Genomic DNA, 24,063 nt, shown 5'->3' with positions numbered 1-24,063 from the left:
GGAAGAGAAATGCAACGTAGAAATACATAGTGGTATGATAGAAATAATTTGAATTTGAAGGCACGCTATTATATTCCACATTACTTTTTTTGTGCCAAACAGGTGGCAAACAATAAGAAGCAGAGCAGGCGGTCAGGAGGAAATGGGAATGAAGGAAACAAGGGAAGAGAAAATGAATGCAGCAGCTGGATGAGATTTAGAGTAAAGGAATTGAGAAGATGCTTGTGAATAATGAAAAGGAGACAGTCATTAGGAAAATATTAGATCCAGCACAGCCAAATATAGAGTTTCACACATTTTATATGTGTTGTAAAGTGTGTGTGTGTGTGTGCGCTTCTCTTTGGTCAAATGGCACTACGACCTTCAAAAGCCCTTTGTACTGCAGGGCATCTGTCTTCCCTCCATCACGAGGCCAGAGGTTTGACTTCCAAGACAGATGCGACAAAAACTGCCACTTTTTCCAGCTTTTTTGACAAAACCTTCCAGGCATTTTCAGGAAAAAAAAAAGCAATTTCATCTAACTTAGCCCCGCGTTGCCAAGGCTGCTTTGAAAAAAAAAACAAGGCAGGTAGTCAGTCAAGACAGGCGAGCTGAGGTCTCTTCTCAAGACGGTGACAAATTTCACTGAGACTTTCATTTTAAGCAACAGCACAGGATACAAAAGGGAGACCAGCGTGTGCCTGGCAGCTTTATAGAAAGCCTCACACACTTCTGAACAAAAAGAACAAGTAAACCTTGAACATCACTTTAACTTGCTCTAAGGCAACTGGTCATACCATCTCTGTAATGGGTTTGTAGGATGCTGGCTGGCAGCTCTTCTAAAAAGGGAGCCAGCACAGCTGGACCAGTTGAAGACTTCCCACTGGCAGGGAGCTGGCAGCTCACACGTGGCACTAAAGAGGGAATGCAGCTGCACTGGTTTCTTTTTGTTTTTTAAATAGCGAACGAGGATCCCTATGGGGAAACACCTAATCCTCTTCACTTCAAATCTAAAACTGCACCGCCTGCAGCAGCCGTACTAAAACTTTGTAAAGCTCCTTCTCGAAAAAAAAAAAAGAAAAAAAACTAAACCGTGGACTGGAAGTATGCATCAAGGCAAAACAGGTGCTTACAGTGATGTAATTTTGTGTTTTATAGTCGTTTCATAGACAAACAGTTTCGCGGATGTCGTTGCTGAAGGCGGAACATGATGCATTAATGTACCGTACCAAGACCGGTGAATATTAAATTAAGTATTAAATGATGTTCATGATGACTTGCAATGCATTGCAACATCGCAAACTATATGAGACGCGGGTTTGTCTTAGGTTACTTGGCAATTAGCTGTATTTGTGACACTTTGGATGTATGCAGTTTGAATGGATTTGGTTTGTGTCGTCATGATTTATATGAGGCATAACCATAACTTAAACTATTTTTCTCCTATGGTTATTACAATTTCCAAAAGGTTTAAAAGTGAACCTCTTCTCTAGCTGTCAGATGTTTTTAACCTGAAATGACACACTTTCCAGCAGTGTTTTGATTATAAAATCAGTAAAGCGCATCTTTTCCAGATTAAACACATCTTGTAGTCTTACCTGGTAAACCAGTTGCCTTTACAGGCTGACGTTAGCAAACGGGACATTGCTTTGGCCGTGTGACTGACATTACTGCTTCCAGTCCCCCAGCCGGGCCCGATGGCACCGCGGGTTCACATAATTGCAAAGTGTGAGACAGTTGGCAGACGAGCCGATAAAGACGGCGTTGGGACATGCCTCCGTAACGCTTAGTCGGGCAGCCGTCTCAGCAAACTGTAATGAGCGTGTGTTTAAGAGAGCAAAAGACACATTTCTGACATTGTGTTTTTTTTTTGTTGTGAAGACAGAGACACACGCTCTGGTATGTGTGTGGGTTTGTGTGTTTTGGATTCACACCAGCCACACGACAGCACACCGGTTGGGACCCGCAATTACGGGGGAAAAAAAAAACAGCGGGCAGACTTTTGTAAATATTCTCCCAGATGACGTGTCGGGTGTTTGGTCTAAACGCTGAGCCTCCGCAGTACACGTTTCATACAGACGGTGTCCATAATCTTTTTAACGGAAGCCGCAAGAGGTCTCGCTGCAGCACTTCTTGACTTAAATCAGGAGTGTTTACAAACAACTTGTCATCAGCCATTTATGACGACCGCGAACGTGGAGAGTGGATAGTATTTACAAAAAGGCACAAGGGAGAGGGGTTCTCTGGGTGTTGATCGCCGAGAAAATAGGGCTTTGGTGGAGAAGATCTTCTTTTTTATTTAACCAGACAGCAAACATGCAGGTAGAGTAAAGTTTCTCTGAAAGGTACAGTTGTTATCAGAAAAAGAAGAAAAATGCTCTCTCAATAACACAAAATTAAAATAAGACCACTGAACAGTTTATAAGTTATTTAGGAGGTGCAACTGTGAACGCAAACCACAAAGCTGGTTTCACTCTTGTACTGTAACACTAGGAATGGGGGTGGTGGGGGGAGGGGAGGGAGCTGATAATGGAGGATGCAAAATATGTCTCTTGCTCCTAATGTTTCTATTTCTGAGAGAGGAAAAAAACAAACAGAAACTAGGACACAAAATACTTAAATAGGTCAGACTGTTATAGTGTGGCATGAGGGAAACTCAGTGTACATACAGTAGCAACAACTAGTAACTTAAAACCCTTTTGTTTCGCATCTTACCTTGAACAGGCTACTCCTTCGAGAACAAGCCTCCTCCCTCAGTCTCTTACATGGTATAATTAAATCGTAAATCTCTTTGAAGTATCGAGGTTTGATACATCGTCGCAGATCTATGAGTTTATTTCTCTTTGCCAAATAGCTATTAAAAACACAGCTAATTTGTGAGGTTATCAAAATGCAAAAGGTTTCTATACTATTTATTTCCCTTCTTTTGCCCAAAACTTGCCCCATTTTTCATTTTTCTTCTACTAAAAGCCGGTTTAGAGGGATTCCGTGTTTTATCTTTTCTATGAAGCAATCATGGACACATTATTGGCTCCCTCACCAAAGCTAATAGGCTGTGATGATGGAGTTCAGGAACACCACGGCTGAGTGTTTAGACCCGAGCATGCTCAATTTGGCTCATTTCAGTCGTATCAAAACACAAATAAAACCGAAGACTTTTAGTCTGCCTCTAAAAAGCCAATCACATTTAAATTTATTTGGACTTCTGACGGAGGCTATGTGCTAAGACGTCCAGATTCAGTCGAGCAATCAAACTGCTGAAAACATATTTGCATATTCTACGTGGATAAATAGTCCTGCATTCAGTCTGACAAGGGTACAGAAGTATTATAAGCCAAATATACTAAAAAAAGTAAAAGTACTCATTCTGCGTAAAAATCTTTGAGTGATGTATTATCATCATCAGTTTTAAATACCTTATATGGTATAATATAAGGTATTTAATGGTTCCAAACCTAGGGGTTGGGCCCCTCCAAAGGGCCACAACGTCAAAATGATAGGTTAAAAAAAAAATTATTTACATTTTTAACTGTTGCCTTTTTAAAATATTAGATAATTGTTACCTCTTTGGGCCGCAAACGTATTTACATGAAACCATCTGAGAAGGTTAGAGGCTAACAACCCATACACACCTGAAATGTGACAAGGGCCATAAGCCGAAAAGGTTGGTAGCCACTCATTTAATCTTTAATAAAGTATTTTATACGTTAACCTGAGGTTTTCTTATGGAAGGTCTTGAGAAGTGCAATATTGTTCTCCTAATTGTAGTTGAGTAGATAAAAGTATCTCAAAACTGTGCTTAAGAACAATACTTACGTGCCATCACTGTCAAACTGAATTAGTCATATCTCTCTATTTTATTCAGTAAATCTGTATCTCTTTAGATAATGTTCATACTGCCGGTTAAAGACTCCCTGTTTGCAGCTGTGTTTTGAAAAGGCGTGGCCACGGCCAGCGGTTGTTATTGAGAGGGCATTCACAGAAGGAAGAGGAAGGTAGGGGAGTGTGGAGGGGGGGGGGGGGGGTGGGGGGGTCAGAGGTCAAGGGTCAGAGGGATGATGCCCCTGTGGGGAATGGCCTGAACAGTGCCTGTTAGGTTGGCTTCCTCTAGTCCCCACACCCACAGACCCCCAGAGAGAGGAGTCAGAGGAACACATATTTACCATTGGGGAACAGCTGTGGGGCTGCCTGGGACTGGACACTCCTCTCCCCTGCATGCACGCGCACACCCACACACACGCACACATTGTAAAAACACCACTTTAGTTCTCTGTACACTTGAACCACGCAGCACTGGTGTGTTATGTAAATCATGAGCATGTGTCAAGAACTAATCCGATGTAATTTACAGAATAACCACCTTCCCCTCAGTGAATCATGAGCGCAACTTTCCATTTATTCCCGTCGCCGAAGAGGCGCCTGTGAGAGTTAGCGGAATGCTACAGGGTTCTTTACTTTTAAAAAAAATAAATTATTTTAGGGAAATACATTAGGTGAGAACTCAACCTGTCAATCCTTATATGGGATGATGTGATTAAACCTCCGTCTTGTACTACAGAGAGAAGTGCGGACGAGCACGAAGAAGTGGCCTTCGATAAGGAAAAGTGGCATACTTAGCTTATTTTATTTATTATGTTGCTACAGACGGTTGAATTGATGAACGGTCTGAACAGCTCTGAGGCTCTTCAGTACCTCCGTAGTAATAAAGCCACGGGCGTTTTATTAAATGAGGTGGAAAAACAACCCTGTGTATTTAAATGCAGACATATTAATCATAACGGTAGCAGATAAGTAAGCCGTTTTGTATTTTTGGCTTCTTTTGGCAGATGAGAATGCACCATTGCCGACGGGAACAACGCCGTCTCATTTTCAGTTCATGTTTGTTTGAGCCACACATTTAGCTTTGCAAACGGCATAACTTGCTTCTGATCTCCGTACCATTTCAGCTAAAGCTAAGCTAACGTACTCAGGTATTATCATATTATCCCGTTTGATAGGTTGTGTTCCCACATTGTTTATTTCTCCAAAAGTTCTAATAAAAATAGACACACATAATTCATGCGAGAGATATCACAGGGCTAGGAAAAAAGGTGGATAGCATGGCTGAGAGGGGATCATCTCTCCTGAATTAAACAAACGTTAATAGCTATTTACACCCACAGGAGGCAAATAATGACATGAGAGTGACATTATGTCGTTGGTTTAAAAATAAAAGACCGGTAACCACTTAGCAAAAGTGATTATTTTCCTACCAAACAAATTGTTTATGACATCTCAAGGAAAAAGGTGTTACCTCGCCACATGCAATCATGCAAATGAAATATTCCGCACAGCGCAGGCCTGTTTGTGCGAGATGAGGCTTTTGCTAGTTAGTATAAGCGCTGCGAGCCTCCACAGACGGAGCGAGTGGTGGTTAGTGCTGCAAGCTGGAAGACGGGAGACAGCCAGATTCATGTTTTACGGTGTCTTTTATGGACGGATCATTTCAGAATTAATGTTGTTCGGGCTGTTATATCAAGTCTTTAAGCACTGGCAGTGGGCCCCAGCTGTACAATGTATGTGTTGTCATTAAAAAGCTATTCGTGTTCATCATTTATTTCATATTACGACTTTTAATAGATTGGCTTTTAATTTGAAAAAATGACCTACAAGCCAAATCCAAAGGGAATCCAGTCCACTGAATGTATATTTAGCTTTACACTAGACTACATGGCACACATGCAGTATGCAGACCACGCACACCCTCTCCCATGATACAGCTGGGATGACGGATTTGCTCCTTTAAGCACGTCAACAAAATGGCAAAAAGTAAAAGACCTTCTGAGGATCTCATTTTACACTGCAGTAAGAGCCATCATGTATATCCTTGAACTATTGTAATTATGTTTTAAATAAAATATCATTTGAGAATAAATCAATCCCTGTATTTAAAGCATGTTTTTAGGCCGGGGTGACCAATCCAGAGCTCTTTTGGAGGTGCCAGATGAGGAAGCAGATGCTCGACTCACAACGCATGCACAGTCCACGTCAACTGCCACAGTTGGACCGACGTGCCCCCGTCCCGACATGCAGCATCCAGACACAACAAATCTAAGCAGTTAAGAGGACAGAGAGCACTGTGAAGTACAACTGAACACACCGGCATGAACCCACAGACCACCCGAAAGGAGAGCACGGCGTGTTTATGTTACGGGCATATGCGTGTAGACTACATGTGTTTACATGCATGTGATGCATGCATGCTGGATATGTCCTGTTTGTGTGGTTGTTTGTAGAGCTTTCTGTTTGTATTATAAGATGCATCTCTTGCTCGCTCGAGTGTGTGCGTGTGTGTGTGTGCATGTGTGTGTGTGTGTGTGTGTGTGTGTGTGTTTGGCATAGTGTGGCCAACTCTTCAGATGATTGAACTCCTGAGCCTGTCTGCATCTGCCTGCTATTTGTGAATGTTTATGATTTGCTGCGCTAACAGCGTAAATGCTGCCACATGAGGGTCGCTCCTTCACGATACGACTTCAACTCACTTGATGCACAAACAAATAAACCAGACTTTGTTACATTGTGTTAATTTCAGTCGAATAATCCGACTTTAAAGATTGAGAAGGCGAATTGAACAAATACCTCTCAGAGTGTGTGTGTGTGTGTGTGCGTGTGTGTGTGTGTGTGTGTACTCGTGAGTATGAATGAAAGAGAACAATGTGCCATCCATAACGGCCCAGCTGACATGAAACTCCCACCGACAGGTATGAACAGAGGTGAAAAGAGGAAGCATAAAGAACCAACACTGTGTTTTATTACAAAATGCATGTCCAAAGCCTGGGTGATGAGAAACACCACGAAATGTATGCAAAACGTGTCACGAAATGATATGAAACCTCCCACAAGATGGACTGAATGGTGAAGCTACAGCATCTTGAACGAGCCCACCGGACTAACGACGAAGCCGCCGACGGGGGCGAGAGCCGTTTTTGTAATCGCGTCATGTTCCTTTACGGATGAAGTATGCAGAGACTCAATTAATCATAAATGTTACTAAATCAAAATCGATAGTGGAGGACCAAAACGGGAGTGTATTTTCCTTTTGTGTGGTTGCCGTGGATACCCTCGACACTACTACGCATCATTTACTTTGTACGAATGCGAAGGCAGAGAGGTAATTATCACTATGTGCCATGAATATCGGCACGTCAAAATAAAACAACCCCAGCGGGCTATTTTCATCTCTCGCTCGTGACATTCAACGCCATTTGAAACTTAATTCACGATTAGAAAATGATTTCTTTGTTCCGAGAGTAAACCATTTGTTTTAAGCCTTAAACTAATTAAAAATGTGATTCCCTTCCGCAAAGCAGAGGTAGCTGCCATATCTTATTATCATATTTTGCCAGAGGGATAAGGTTATTGTGTTCAAACCTAGCACACTGACTTGAAATGTTAGTGTACACTTGTGCAGCTTCTGATGAGCTACACACAAAAAAAAAACAACCACAGCTGGTCTTGAATAGTTTTTCATGGTGGAAACCCAACACAGTTGCAGTCGCAGCACACAGTAGTGGAGCCTCACTGAAGGTCTTCAAACGCTGGTGTCACTCACTCTCCCGTCAGTGTTTGTTTTATTGGGGTTTTATTAACTAATAGAGTGTCTGGGAGACGGAGCGCCCCTGTGTCGACCGCAGAGCAGCCCTCCCCTCCCCTTCCCCTCCTCTGTAACCCCTGGACTCTGAGAGGGAAATCAGAGATTTTAACTGGCTGACTGCTTCTTAATCTGGCACACCGAAATGTGCATTTGGGAATAAGACGACGAGCCGAGACGTATAATTTGGTTGCGGTCGACTTTGCGGCGTCCCCCCATGGCTTAGCAGGGTACAGCAATAATGACAGGACGGCTGACCAGACCTTGACATAGGGTCTGGCTCTCGTCGGGGCTGCGGTAACAAAGGGGATCCAGAAGCACCGAGCTAGTCCACCGCTACCCGAACCGAGCCCCCCGAACTTAACAGCCATTGAAACCGAGCAACCACCACACCCGTCTGCTCCGCAGGCGTAGCCTCTAATTCTATTACCAGGTTCGTCTTCCCGACAGTAAAAATATGTCCGATCCGACTCACCGACGCTTCTATTACAAACCCACGGTACCAACGCTGCAAAGTACGCGCGGAATGGGTTCAAATTGGTGTTGTACTGGATACAGAAACTATTAAAATGACACTCTGGTTAAAGAGGCGAATAAATTAAAGACCCGTCTGCAGTAATGGTCGGTCTCAAATGTGCACCTGACTAACTTCATTGGTAATCGCCAGTGCGACGCTGCATGGTCGAAGCGCAATCCGTATACGTGTTCATTAGAACCGTGTTCCACGGGCACCAAAAAGAAACCTGCCCTTCAAAACGGTTCAATATGCCCCGAGAGGCTGAATGATTTTTACTCAACTTAAGTCAACTGAGGCAAACACTGATAAATAATGCCAGTGGAAGGTTAGGTCAGGTGTGTGAGTTAATCCCCAATGGGAGGCAGTAGAGGTACTGACCCGAGGGCTAATAGAAGGTGTGCGTCTGACTGCGTGGCTGAGAAGAAGAGAGCTGGTGTGTCCAAGAGGAGGAGGAGGAGGAGGAGGAAGAGAAGCCAAAGCAGATGCAGGGACTGAGAGGTTACTGGAGCAGCAGCAGGGGGGGGGGGAGCACAGTGGGTGGTAGCCTTTTGTCCTTGTATGTCACAGATCAAGAGCTACTGGAACCAGGCCTGTATCTCAATGTGCGTTGTCTCACAATAAACCTCATTTCAAACCTGAATTAAATTTGCCGTCGGGATATCGTGTGCAGAGTTAATCGTTTTGTGGTTCTACTTTTTTTTTTTCTTCTCTTTTTCAAAAGCCATTATTTCTTGCCCTTGGTATCGGGATGAGGTGACTCACCTACACAAGTCTTTCCATCGCTGTGCAGGACAAACTTCATGTGGCACGAACACTTGGGGCCGTGGTCCGTCTCCTCGCAGATGTGCTGGCAACCCCCGTTACCGTAGTTACATGTCACTATCAAAGAGCACAGGTCATTAACACACACTGCACATATACAGGAATAATGAGGACTACAACATGCAAAACCTTCAGCATCAGACACTCCGTGAGGGCCATATGTTCTGGAACATAATCTTTTTTTCTCAAAATGATTGGATTAAAAAAAAGTCCCAACTCCCAACACTTTAACAATATGGACGGTCGGAAATCACTACAGATTTCAACATTTTCTTTATTAAAAACTGGGCTCAGATTAAAGATGTCAGATTCAATTTGGACCCTATTTTTCCATTTTTTTTGCGTCTAAATAACTAATGGGGAACACATTTTTTGATATTCTTCCAATAATAAAACAGGCTTCAATGAAACTCCTCGCCGTACAATTTATGTTCCCTAAAAGTGTTTGTTTTTACCAATGACGAGCTCAGATATTGATCTCAGCCAGGAGAATCACGAGAGCTCGTCCGTCTGTGTGTGTGTGTGTGTGTGTATGTGTATGTGTGTGTGTGTGTGTGTGTGTGTGTACGTCCGTGAGTGAGTGTGTGTGCACCTCTGTGTCTGTTAGAATGACTAGAAAGGTGCACTCAGGAGAGTTACTCAGGGAGCAGAGAGCTGACAACACTCAGGAAAAGAAAGTGTTTTTCTTTACCGTTCATTCACTCACGTCTGTTAATGAGTCTTATCAAGTCGAACACTAAGCTACACTTTCTATTCTCCATCACAACAAACTCTTTCAACCCCAACCTGAGCCCGTCAGTGGCAAACACAGGCACTTTTAGTCGACGTAACATTTTAGGGCAGGCTGAAGCGTTCACCCTCAATACTGAACAATAGTCACAAAGGTCAAAACCTGTGTAACATGAAGAAAGGCGTTCCTTGCTTTGCGACTGGCGAACTACGTTGATGACATTTATCACCATCGTGGTTTTATTCTCTACGACTACGGAGAATCGTGGCATTGCAACTCAATGAGGCTTACTCACTACTACTACGACTCAGCCTACACGCTACCGAGACCGTCTTCATTTTTAATGCATTAAATAAATTCTGCAGAATAGGCAAAAACTTTTTAACATTGTTATATATATATATATATATATATATATATATATATATATATATATATATATATATATATATAAATAATATAATTTAGGACAATTCTTACAAACGCAGCGCAGGACTCATGTCAGTTACACATTAATGATGGGAAGAGAAAATATGTGTGCGTGTGTGTGTGTTCGCAAATCTTTAAGTGCAAATGCATTTGTCTACTGGCGGGCGAAGGCAGCATTAACCGTGGCACCTCTAACACACCTGTGATGACAGAGTGAAAAAGAGCTCGAACGAGCGGAGGCTTCCACCGCCATCCTGTCTGCACCCTACCATCCCAGAGCCTTTTGCCCTTTTTCCTGGGCTGTCAAGAGAGAAGAAAAAAAAAAAAAAAAAACTATAGAATAACACTTCTCCAATCCTTATCCAAACACAGACAAATCCCCCATCAGCCATGGCCCCAGCTCTGACAGGATGATCTCCGTTGCACGGCAACAGGAAGTGTGCGCTGTCCATCAGAGCAGTCCCCTTCGAGTAACCTCCACACTTGCCCCGGTTGTGTAAATGATCGCTCCTGATTTGATAAACATGTTTTTTTCTTTTACGAGGACTATTCAGGAGATTAGTCACTGCTTGGTAATGTAGCTTAAATGTCAGTAGCCTACTTTAAATCTGTTGGAAGGCATTTGTGGAATGAATGGAAGTATCTATCATCGGCAGGTTTCCAACCCCAATTACTATTTTCATGAGGAGCCTATAAATCCTCCTTCTGGTGTGTTTCCCTGTGTGCGTGTGTGTGTGCGTGTGTGTGTGTGTGTGTGTGTGTGTGTGTGTGTGTGTGTCTTTTACAGAGGGGAACTATATGCTTCACGTTGACAAGACTTACATTTGCACTCCTTCATGTTGCGCGTGAGCTGGAATCCAGGTCGACACTCGCAGGCGATGCCACCCTTCTGCGTTTCCCTGCAGATGTGTGCACAGCCGTGATTCTTGTCCATGCAAGTGGGTCCGTCTTTTGAGTTTTCTGATTGCACTGCGAAAAAAGGAGTGTGAGAGAGCTCGCCTTTTTAACCGTCTTTGCAGATCACACACACACACACATTTTAAAAAGCCAAAGACCGTTCGGTAAACTTTTAAATTAATGTCACAAAGCTCATTTGCTTCTATTTGCCTCCATTTGCCTTGAGTAACACACATGTCTACTGCTGGTGACTGACATGTACCCCTTAACAAAGATTCAAGCTCTTGTTGGAGCATGCTCACTCACTCCAGGCTATAAAAAAGGAGGCTGCCTACAGAAAGGATAAACCTCCCAGCAGGAGCTGATCCCGTAGACCTGTAATTTTTATTGAGGTAATCCCCCATAAAGAAAAGAAAGGAGAAACACACTGTGAAAGAAAAAATAACTCCTTGGTTAAATTCTCCCAGCAGAGACTCAGATCAAAAGGGGATTGCCCTACACCAAGGGAGGGGGTCAGCGCTCATATTCATCAAGGTTGAAGCACTCGTGTAAAACTGGTCATCATAAGATGTGTAATAATTATGACCCAAACGGACGCCGCGCTCTCTCTGCTTCACTGTGACAACGCAGTTGCCTTCTCGACTGATATTTGCCTTATTTGTTGTGAAACCAGGCTGCGCTGCAGATGCAGAAGACAAACCCCGCGCTCTGTGACTCATTAAAAAACAAACGTACATCTCTCTCCGTTTCCTTCTCTTCTGGCAAAACGGGGGGGGGGGGGGGGGGGGGGGGACATCTCCATTAATGTCTAATTAAATCTGATGTCCCCATCAAGGGTGTTTGGAGGTCTAACTTTCTTAATTAGCCAACTTTTCTTCTTTTCTGCTATAAATGTAAGCATTTGCATATGTGTTTGACATAAGTGTCAACACCTCGTGCAGCTCATATAACCTTGTGCGCTCTTCCTCTGAAGTCCAAATGCGGTGTGTGCCAGTCATGCAAAGCGTGTGCGGTCGTACGGCTTCTACGTGTCGAGGAGAAAACAATCACAGCTCAACAGGGCGTCACATCCTTCTGCGCTCACAGGGAGAAATCCACATCTGTTATGTGGATGTTAAATGTAGTCAATTGAAGCAATGCATTCCTAAGTGCATGCTATACTGAAAGAGAAAGCTGAGATCTGCTCGTGGATCGATGCCCACCTTGACTACATGTACCAAGATGCATTGCGCACAAGCCCAGCCAAAGCATAGTGTAGCTGAGTGCTTTAGGGGAGGCTCCATAGTCCAAACCAAGCAAACAACAACTACACTATTTCTGATTTTCCACAGGATATTTAAGTAGGATGTGGAATTCAGTGGTCCCTCTCCTTGGCTAAGTAACCCCAAAAGAGTAAAGATGACTTACTAAGGTTGTATTGAGCATCCCAAAACTCACTTCACTACCCCTTTATTTATATGCAGCCCCTTTCTCTCAAAAGTCATCCATCAATAACGAACTGGGGCCAGAACCTGGGCCTTCATTTCTCTGAGGACCAATAAAAGCCAAAGTGTTGACACAATGGCCCTTTTTCTCCAGGCCGGGCCCAGCTATCATCCACCCTGTGCAGTTCCCTATAACCGGCTGCCAAAGAACTTCAGTTTTTATCATTACTAAATGATGGGAAGCAGAAAAAAAAAAAAAAACATCATTTCATAAGGAGGTGGATGGGAAAGTGAAGGAGAGGGGAAAAAAAGAAAAGAAATGCAAGATCACATGCACCCCGATCCACTAAAACAGAACTGTATGTAGAAACTAATAAAAAAAACAATCGCAGCGTTATAGGCACAGACCTGAGAAGGAGCCTTTTCAAAAGGCTAGCTTCCAGAGTGGGTACGGGTTTTCACACAGCTCGACACCGACAGTCCTCACAACTTACTGCACTTGCGGTAAAACGGGAACACTGCAATTAACCAATAAAACAAGTGGGAGTGTTCCCTCTGCAAAGGAGCCACAACTCTATCCTCACCAAGAGAGGTCGTGACCTCTGTACCCAACACTAAGAGCTTGTGTTGTTGCCAGAGGCCAATAAATCCCTCTTTTTGTCCCGTTCGCCCCAATAACAGCCTGGAGGTTAAAGAAAGAGTTGGGCACTTTGGGAAGTATGTTTAACTGCTTTCTCGAGTTAGATGACAAGATTGATACAACGCTCATAGATAATTATCTTAGCGTAAAGATTGTGTTTGTTTATTCCATAAAAAGGTTTTCACACATCTGTTTTTGCACAGACTGGAGTCTTTTGTTGTCAGCTAAGCTCTAAACTGTGTCGTGGCTGTAGCTTCATATTTACTGTACAGAGGTGAGTGGTATTGATCTCATCTTACTCATGTCAAGAAAGCGAATAAGTGTATTTCTCAACATGTCAAACTATTACATTTACAGTAATTGCATTTCTAGGGCATATATATAATTGCATGCCAAGAGTGATGTAATCTATTTCTGTTTCTTATTTAAAATAATCATTAGAGCTTCTGAAAACTTAGACTAAACCTTAAGAATGTATTTCTTTGTAGTATATTCATGACTAAATAAGCAGTCATCTAAAAACCAACAACAACATTGATAGGATTTATTAAGAGTTGATAACAGAACTCAGCCATTTAGAATCAGGGCCCTTTAAGAACACTGAGATCTGGTTGAGCGTGTTACTATTCTCACCTGAAGAAACAACAGCATGATCCTTGGGATCCTTGGAGTGACCGGAGTAAATTATTCTCCGATCTCTTGAAGCAGAATCGATTCATGTCATTAAAATCAGTGGAACTTCAACTTAATATGCGAGATCTGCCCTGCATGCACCTGCGGGACATTGCATTAAGTGCAGGTCACTGCGCACAGCCGCCTTTCTGAAAACCAGCAGGTCAGGACGACAGAAAAAGGGGGACGGTAGATAAAGGTTTACTGATGACGGTGAGTCCTGAGGGTGAGTCATTGTGAATGGATCGGTGTGTCAAGAGATTGATTGGAGCTCAAATCACTATTTCAACCAGTGGCTTGAAAATGTAAACTCTAGCGCTTGTCAAGTCAATTTTATATATGACTTGGAGGTATATATATATATATATATATATATATATATAATCACGGCAGAAGTTATCTCATGACACTTTTCATGTACAGCAGATCCACTCTTTCATTTCCAGAGAGCCAACATTTCCCCAAAAGCAAGCAGTAAGGGAAACCTCGTCTATGTGAGGAATTAACAAGCCAGTTTCTCAGAAGCATACCAGCTCTAACTAAACTGCAAAAAAAAAATAGAAATATCTTCTGACATTAAAGCATCTGTATGATGCCCACGGGACCTCGGGGCTCCTTAGGAACTGTCCCCCTGAGCTAAAACCTCCCTTTCAAGAAAACCTTCAGCAGTAAACTTTCAACAGCAGAAACGTTTTGACATCACAGGTGAAACTGCGCTAAAAAAGGAAGCAAAGTTAACATGGGGTGCTCCGGCTAAAATGCCATCGAACAAGATCCTGGAACAAAAGATCCAAGGAGGCCACGAGTTCTTCACCGCAGCGCTGCAAGCTCTCTTAAACCTGAGAACCATGTAGAGAGATGGAAACAATGGGGCTGAAGTAGTGGAAGGCATGCCAAGGGTTTATAGTCTGCTCTGAGTGCTTAGGGAAGAGAAAAGAGGGCTCACGGTCCATGCTGAGATGCTGTCATACGTCTCAGAGGGGAGACGGTCCCCTCTTTGCCTGACGCTGGCTGGAGGACATTAAGAAGCTCGCGTTGGTTGGTTACAAATTGAAAAGAAGGGGCCTAAGCATGGAGCCACCACGCTATTAAAAGCAACATTCCTTCCTCTTAGATAATGGGCCCTTAAAAGTTTTAATAGGAGGATAAAAATGTCAACACATGAAAAGGAGAATGGCAAAGGAGCTGAACCTGGCTCGAGTTGAGTTGAGATGAGCTGCGACGCAGATGGCCGGAGAGCAACGGGGCAGACGGTCTGTCAAGGGAGTAAAACTCTCCGCTCGCAGAGAGAATGCACCAGAGTGCTACCGTTTGGTCCGTTTTCTCCAGCTCCCCGAGGCCTTTTTTTGTGGGTGGGGGGGGCTGCTCATTTCACTCCCTTTTTTCTCAGAGAGGAGCCGACTGACAGCGCTGAAAACCGGCGGATGGAAGAAACGGCAGAGAGCATCCTGGATAGATGGATTAATGTTCATCTTCATTAGGATACTGTGCTCCTAAGGACAAAGCATATTAAAAAAAAAGGTGCCATATGCTCCGTTAATCATAGTTTTCTAATCAGTTCAAACTGGTGTACGGCCGAGAGTGACTCTGCTCGTAAAAAACAGACACGTGTACGCGTTGACACACAGGTTCAATTTGCATAATGCATGCAGGTCGTGTGCGTCTGCCCATCTGTGTCACAGACAGTTGTTCAGCACCTGCTGTGGACGTGCCACTCTCGCCTTCACTCTTCCTCTCATTCCATCAAGGTCACCTCGCCGCGCAGCCCCCGAGGGAGCCACGCATCCTCCCAACAGAACAGACAAGGCGGCGGCGCGGCTCTCTTTATGGAGACAAAAGATAGGGCGGTACAGTATGTTATTACAGAGTCGCATTCTTTCCATAATCAAAAAAAAAAGGGGGAGAGGCAGCTGAAGGAGGCATCAGGCCCTGGCCCTCTGGTTAAAGCCATGACAGCCAAGTGTTAGTGGAAAAAACCCCACTGGCACTCAGCTGAGTGATTGCCTTCAACAAACCCACGAGCAAAAAAAAAAAAGGGATGCCCGTCTCAGATGAGGTACGGGGGAATTCAGTGGCAAGGCAGCCAACATTTGCTAAAGCCCGAGCCACTGATGTATATTTGTTCAGGGTGGAGGAGACGCGGGTGGGAGGACATGGTAAGGTCTGGCCAAAGAGGGAAGATAATGTAGGGAAGAGACGGGAGGGAAAGTAAGAACAAAACATACGGGAGGGGTGGACGGAGAAAGACAAGTGGGGCAGGAAAGCCTCCCGAATGTCTTCGTCCACGCTAACGGGAGAGACTTTAACAAGCAGCAATGGGAGCAGGCGGCGTTCCCTTCGCTCCACTTCCCTAGAAAAGGAAAAGAGCCCGGTTATACGGTTGGGCTGCAGAGCAATGGAGCAGCGACTTCTGCACTTGTAAAAACAGTTCTGTGGCCAATGCTCGAGACAGACAGACAGGCAGGCCTGCTGAGAACCGACAAGGGGAACATGCAAGAACCCCGTCAGCTCCTGCACAGTGGGACGTCCACACAGCACGAGACACGACCATTACATTTTCTTTTTCGCAAATACAAATGGCTATACATTTTTTAGAGTTTTCGGAATTAAACATTGCATCATTGGAATGATGGAAATTGGCCCTTCGAGCGGCACATTACTTCATGAACTTAAAATGTCCAAACAGTCTGCTACAATGGACGTCACATTCAAAGAGAGTCGGTTAGTTTATCCGTTGAGAATATGATGCAAATATTTATTAGGGATTTGAGCGCATTTATTGGAAAATTCCTTCCACTTGTGCCGTTCTTGCCAGCACAGAAAGCACAAAGTGCGACGTGGACACTGCATCAAAACGGCATTTCAAAAATGCGTCTGATTGTGCCTCCAGCAGGATTAGACGAAAACGAAAGAGAGCAGAGAGGGAAGCTAATGAAAGTTGTAAACACAGGAAGTTTCGTCGACAAAGTAAACATTTCCTGGAAAGAGGAGGCCTACTGAAGAGAAAAAGAGCAACGCTTGTAACCACCGTCAGGTGACTGATGGAAAAAGATTTTTTTCCGGTAAATGATTCGTACATCCAACAAAAGACATTGTGTTTAGTGGTCCACAAGGAACTCAAAGTTATTGATTTTCCTCTCACTTTTCTGCTCAAAAAGTGATACAAAGACGTAGACGACATCTTTGCTTAAGTTAAACAGCTGAACGGTCTCCCAAGTAATCCTGCAGAGCCGAAGATTCCAATTTCAAATCACATAATCATATTTGGTGTATTTTGAGCTGAACAAAAGTTACAACATGTGATTCATAACAGCCCGTCACTGCACGCTTAAGGTAATTGCCAATCCGGATGATGCATAAGGACAAATATCATGGACGTGTGGGTGGACCGAGCTTGAATTTCCAGAATTCCAATGTGCCGGATCCCGTGTCTCTCTCTCTCTCACACACACACACACACACACACACACACACACACACACACACACACACACACACACACACACACACACACACACACACACACACACACACACACACACACACACACACACACACACACACACACACACACACACACACACACACACACACACACACACACACACACACACACACACACACACACACAGTGTGTCCCTGTTATCCTCAGATATAAAAGAGACAATAAATCAAAAAAAGGCACAGCAGTTGGAACCCTTCTTGACCTAAAATGGCATTCCTATGAACCACTAAGCACCTTGGCTGGCCTTTTAAAGGCTTTATTTCTTGAAGGGGAGAAATGTTTGGGGAGAATAAATGAACTGTTACATTTTGGCCAGCTAGACGATGGAGCCTTCATTTGGCCGGAGTTATTCCTGCTCGGGGGGGGGGGCAGGTCTAATAAGAGACAGGCCAGCAGCAGCCTTGTCATTAGCTGAGAGGCTGGCAGACCCCTGCTGCCTAATTGGCACACAGGCTCGCCGCTAACAAGGGCTTCCTACCAGCCGGGGAAACAGACCGTTAGCCACACACACACACACACACCCACACACACACACACACACATACACTGCTGTGACCGGCTCTCCACTGTCCCCAGAAAGACTTGCAGAAGTTCAGGATCACCTGAACCATTGATGAAAGAAATGGAAAGCTGATGTCTTTTTAATGAGAACAATAATGCTCACGAGCAAACTGCACTCCAGACGTTGCTCTTTAAAAGGGGCCGTTGCAGAATATATGGAGGGGTTGCATTTGAAGCTACTGTGGCAGGCAGATTAGATCAGTTTTAATTTTCTCAATGATCCCCCACCCCCTCACTGAGCCACTTGGACATTTTCCAGTAAGCAAGGAAAGTGATATTTGGAGCAATTCTTGAGGGTCATTGTCCAATAACTCGGCGAGTCACCTCCTTACTTCCATTTTCTCTCAGACGCACACTGTTGTAATGAGAGCAGTAATAATAAGCAGATGAGTAGTTGTTCTGTATGTTAGTCTTTCAAAAATAATAAAACAATGACAGAGCGGCTGAGTGAAGGAAGTTTGGAGATTTACGGCATCTTTAATCGCTTGCTCCAAAATGGGTCTCATCTGGATGCAATAAAGACACATTTAATATGGAAATGGAAGATTAACAGGAACAGAGGGCATTTATCAAGAAAGAAAAAGAAAAGGACAGAGGAAGTGAAAGATGTGGGGGGGAGGGGGGGGGGACCGGTGCTCACAGATACCGCAGTCGCTCTTTGAAACACAAGAACCAGATTTTCACTCCGCTCCAATAACACCGCGTTTATGAAATGTAAACATTGACAGTTCAAGGCCAAACTGATCTCATATCCCAGACTTCCAAGATCCTGGGTTCCCCATCCGAGTCACTCGGGGTCATCACAGTCTAATGACTCGCATACAAAATCATCCTCGCGGCCTGATGAAGATGCCGTCAGGAACTTCTGAATGACGAGCTGAATTTTGTGATGGCGATAACAGCTGCTCAGGTCCTCTCATGTCCCTTAAGTCGACCAAACAAAGAGCAACAGCACAGGGAACATAATCAATTATATTTATAGAAAGTGAAATCCCAATTTGCCTAAATCTCCGGGAACAAAATATCTCTGCTTTCGAAGATTGTATAATAATTAGTAGGGATGTCACTTTGATTCAATGTTTTTCTCAGCACTCACCGCCGGCCACGATGACATCGCCATTTGGTCAAATTGAAATAAGGGAATTTAATATGTTATGACAACATATTCTCCCAGTCTATTGGGAACAAAAGAGGATCCACTTTCGGTGCACTTTGGGTTTTCGGTTACGGTGCAACAGTTTTTTTCAGGCCGTCGGAAAACAAAAAGTGGAAATAAGGTGTTGCATCATCATTTTTCGGATACTAACACGCTCCCGACTGAGTAGCTCGTCGCAGAAATTGACAGTGCGTCTCCTTCGCAACGCCAGCTCTCAGCTGCCAGTCAACGGTTGCCGTGGGAAACGCCCGCCCAAAAGCCCTGACTTTCAGACATTGTTTTCACAAATATGCAAAGACATCCTCCTTAGAAAGATGAAAATGTACACTGGAGTATTATTATTGTTTGAAAGAATTGCAGGTTGGCTTTTAGTTGGTACATTATAATGATAATAAGATTCGTCGGGAAAATAACTCTTAAGTGATTCACCAAAAAATATCTTTGGCACTGCGACTGGAAATGCTGACACTGAAACAATATGCAACAGTCCAAGTGAAACGGACCAAAAACTCTCTGAAAAATCCTCTCGCCGTTTCACGATTTAGCATAAACCAGAGAACGGGCGCTCCGATCCCCAGCGACTTGTTTACGAAGGTCGAAGCGTCCTTTGGCAAGATACTGTGTGTGTGAATAAATGTTGACCATATAGAGTGATATATATATATATATATATATATATATATATATATATATATATATAAATGCAAAGCCCATTTACCATGTTACCAACGACAATCTCTGGGCTGCTGTTTCATAGACTTTTTAAACTGCTACAAGACAAAATGCATAATAATGGAGATATTTTCCCGACAGCTTTGCTTTGCTTCACATGCGTTATGAATGTCTGCATCTCCACCGTGCGCCCGCTGCCTGGTGAGTAAGCCTCAGAGCAGGCTGGCTCTGTACCTTCTGCCGTCACGTCTCCGTCCCACAGGAACGCTCCATAAACAAGAGGTGTGTCTGCACCTTTAATTGTTTTCTCCGCTCGCGGTCCCCCGAAGGCCACTCTCACTCCACCGATACCTTAAAAAGCTGCCAAGCACTAGATTGGTTCAATTCGAAAGGGTGGAAAGACAACTAAGAGGGCTTTATTCCCTTTCTCCCCCCCCCCCCCACCACACCTACCATTGCGCACCTTTCATTCAGCCTTGTTTGGGCCAATCACATTAAATCTGCACACGTCACATAATGATTCAATGATTCAACTAAAATAATGAGCTTTTCACAAGATACAGTAATATCTAACCTCGAGGTCAAATATGTAATTACTGAACAACATTTGTTCCCTGCTATTTTCCATAAAGCATCAATGTGTGTGTGTGTGTGATTAACCTTTAGGCCTTTGGATACAGGTATGCTGGTTGTCGCTCAGGAGGAATCCTTCTCTGCAGCGGCACTCGTAGCTGCCCATCATGTTGACACAAATCTGCTGGCATCCGCCGTTGCCTTCCGAGCACTCGTCCACATCTGCCAGGAGACAGACGCACAAAAACAAAATTATTAAGACAGAACAAACATGACACAGATTACAGTTTGTCTGAAGGATGTCTGGTATCAAGTCATAACACAGTAAATGGGCAAATAACTCAAAATGACAAACAGAGACGGGAGGGATAAATATATACGTGATACATGTAGAGCTAAAGTAATTGTTTATGAAAGATCTTCTCTGAACCAACAGTACTTCTGAAAGAGCATACAGTCTTTAAGGCAGTATTCTTTTATTGTATTATTAGGTGCTATGAATAGTCTGTTACAAAGTAAAAGTCCTGCGTTGAAATGTCACTTAAGTAAGAGGACGTATGTAATATCAACTAAATGTAATTGACGTATCAAAATCACCATGGATGAGCATTATACTTTTATATTTTTTGATTATTATAAGTGTTGCATTAATGTTACGTTTATAGTTGGTTGAGTAAAAGCAATATTTAATTATTTTATATAATGTTAGGTAGTTAAATCTGTAAAAGCGCATCATATTTAATTTAATTTAATATGTTCATAAATGTATGCTAATTCGTAAGGAAAATCTCTCAAGTAAATGTCTGAAAAGTAGAAGAATACGCTTAGTATAATGCAATGTAAATACTCAAGTACCTCCCTACCTCAAATGTTGTAATTAAAGCACAATACTTGGGTAAAAGTACTCGGTAACTGAAGCCCGACTGATAAAGAAAAATAAATGTTCTTTTACTATTTGACTGAAAACATTCAAGTAACAGAAAAGTGCTTCTTCCTCCCTCCCGGAAGAATTTAAAATGTATTTTCTTATTCAAAGTGTTTTAAATAGTGTTTTTCTCATTTCCAAACTCAAAACCGGTACAATAACCACAGAGGTTGTGCTCCGAGTGCAAATGTCAAACAAAAGGAAAACACACAACAAAAAAAAGGGGTTTGGATGTTATGAAAAGCCAGAGGAGCTCGTCTTAAGCCGCTTGAGGAGGCCGTGTCTGTCTTAATGGTTATCTGACAAGGCAGCACACTGAAAACCTCCAACTGTGCAGCACTAAGCCGTAAAAAAAATGCACACGCAGCAGAATCTCCAGGCAAGTGGGAAACCTGATCCACCTGGGCCAAGAGTACCTGCTGATGACGAGTGTCTGTCAGCCCCATGACGGGAGGAATGCAGGGAGAGGGAGGAAGGGGGTGGGGGAGGAGGAGGGAGAGGAAAAGTAGAGATGGAAAGAGGAGAGAGTATGAGACACGAGAAAGGGGGGGTAGGGGTGGAGTAACAAGCAACCATGTGAACCCACCTCAAGTGCATACAAAGGCAGAGCATTCACAAAAAGGTGTCGCCTGAGGCCTCCTGCCCGCCACGGGGCAAAGAAATGGGAAACTGACCACAAACGAGAGCCGGCGACTTCATTTCCACCGATAATGAATTGTGCACTTCCAGCTGTTCTGCTCCTCTCCTAATGGCAACAAAACTATTTTTTTACATTTTTATTTCCCTTCAAATTCAGTGTGTGACTCAAACAAAAGAAACAAATGAATAGCGCTGGAACATCTATAAATCTTTTTGATATATGTGTTTATTTTCAACATGAAAGATATTGCGCAATGTCGTTATTTTTTTTCTTGCTGCTGCTGCTTGCGTCTGCAGAGCACAGACCCCCACCCCCTGTGCGTGACTGTGCTCTGGCTCTGGAGGTGACTCTTCCCCCGGAGACCCCGGGCCCTGTCACTCGCTACCGACCACACTGGAACATTATCCATCCCTCTGCTCGATGCATCAATAATCCGCTGTATACACAGGGCTTTTTTTTTTATTAAACCGTCATGCGAAACTAATTTACTGTCTATTTGTCCAGTCTGAGAAGGCGTCTAGATTAAGTTTCCTTTCTGGGGAATTCTCAACCCGGCAGAGTTTGAAATTAAACTTCACTCTGTCCTCCTTCTTTCTTCCCACATAGAGACGCAGGGACATGTGGATTCACCAAAATACACACACACACACACACACACACACGCCAGTTGAGGTTGTTGGGAAGAGCATCGCTCTGCAGCCAGGCGAACCAGTGCGCTCAGAGAGAAATAGAAATCAGTAAAGTTCACGGTTAAACTTTATATCAGAGGAAAGGAAGGACAGTTCAGAGAAAAAGTAGTTGGACGGGGCTTTCGTCCAACTTTGTGGCTGCCTCTGTGTTGACCGCACGGTCTCATCTCCCCGTCATGAAAGTGGCAGCAACAGAGAGAAGACCTTTGAGCCGACAACCCACAGCTGCACCTTTACAGATAAACTGTTCGCAGGCACACGAAAAAAGAAGCCAAACTCCACAACTCATACGGGAAAACATCTTAACACACACATAAAGTCTCTCTCTCTCTCTCGTTTTCACACACACACACTCCAAAAATCCAAACATGTAAAAGGCTACCCAAATAAAACTGTCCTCGGCGCATGCATAAAAAGGCCCATGAGAAATGCGACCGGCCTCGGAAGGCCGGGGGGGGCGGAATTCTCTTTCCATACCTAGAGCGCATCAATGAAGGTTTCATTTCCTGATTCCTTCATCCCTCCAAATGAGACGTCGCCTGTCAGTGGATCTCTCCTGTTTAAATAGCTCCCATAATTGCCTGTGTTGTGTACTGGGCGAGGCGGGCGTCCAAAGCAAATATTTCCAAGCGGAAAGGGGTTCTGGCATGGGCCAGGAGAAGTGCTCGTGTTATTTGGTCTTAAATTCTTCTTCTTTTTTTTGAGTCTCTGGAGAAAACGCAAAAAAAAAAAAAAAAAAATATATATATATATATATATATATATATATATCTTAATCAAGTTAAAAGGGCTGCCTCACTTCTGAAAAATGAGACTGGCCTCTGCTCTATCCCTGCTTCACTCGAGGAGACGGAGGTGGAAAAGGAAGGTTCAAACGGAGAGAGATTAAGAGATTGGTTGTGTTTGCGGAGGCCATGTCCGCTGGTTTCTCAGATAGCCTTCACTGTATATATAACATTTGGCCTTGCGCAAAGCTTTAGTCATGTAAACATGGCGGTTGGCTTGCAGAAACTCCTGAACCCTTATTTTGGAGAAACACTCAACTCTTTTGCTCACTTTTTCGTTTTAAGATTCACCGACTTTGGGGGGGGCATTTATTGCTGACCTAGAGTTTTCTTTTTGCCAGGATAGAGGGAAGAGTGAAAAACTCCATGCATCCATCCCACTGCTTGGCTTCTGTCTCTGTGGTCTAGACAGACCAGAGACAAGGACGTGAGGGGACGGACACTGGCCTCTTTGGGCATTTCGTTTTTTACAGGAGTCGAAGAGGCACACACACTCTTTAATAAGGCAGAAAATCGGAGCCATGTGCGGCGAAAAACAGCTGCTGGACTACAGGAGCCCGACCGTCTTGCTCCGGGTGAACAGGCACCGGCTTGGCCCGGCTCCGTTCAGGAGTGGCACATGCACAGCCAGCTCCAATTAAAACCAGAGCCCTCTCTTATTTTAAAACAGGATTACAGGATTTCCTCTTCATCCCCCCCCCGGTCACTTCTGAAGGGGTTTCGATGACACGGCGCAGTTCGTCACCCGACTTGCGTCAACAGCGAGCGGAGGCAGTCCGCCAGGTTTGAACCCGGGCCCGAGGAGGGGGCAACCGAG

General features: G+C 43.9%; 1 protein-coding gene across 1 annotated transcript in view; it reads right to left on the bottom strand.

Moving 5' to 3' along the window:
• Positions 1-24,063, bottom strand: part of scube3 (signal peptide, CUB domain, EGF-like 3) — a 63,003-nt gene that overhangs the window by 14,604 nt on the left and 24,336 nt on the right. The window contains exons 4-7 of the mRNA XM_034537255.1: positions 20,295-20,429; positions 10,930-11,076; positions 8,889-9,005; positions 4,143-4,190 (exon numbers count right to left, since the gene is read on the bottom strand). Coding sequence (XP_034393146.1) covers positions 4,143-4,190; positions 8,889-9,005; positions 10,930-11,076; positions 20,295-20,429 — 447 coding nt within the window. The remainder of the gene's footprint in view (positions 1-4,142; positions 4,191-8,888; positions 9,006-10,929; positions 11,077-20,294; positions 20,430-24,063) is intronic.

The sequence above is a fragment of the Cyclopterus lumpus genome, chromosome 7, assembly GCF_009769545.1.
Source record: "Cyclopterus lumpus isolate fCycLum1 chromosome 7, fCycLum1.pri, whole genome shotgun sequence".
In the NCBI taxonomy this organism is placed as follows: domain Eukaryota; kingdom Metazoa; phylum Chordata; class Actinopteri; order Perciformes; family Cyclopteridae; genus Cyclopterus; species Cyclopterus lumpus.
The sequence above is the reverse complement of the archived record's forward strand: the minus strand, read 5'-3'. Positions and strand labels throughout refer to the sequence as shown.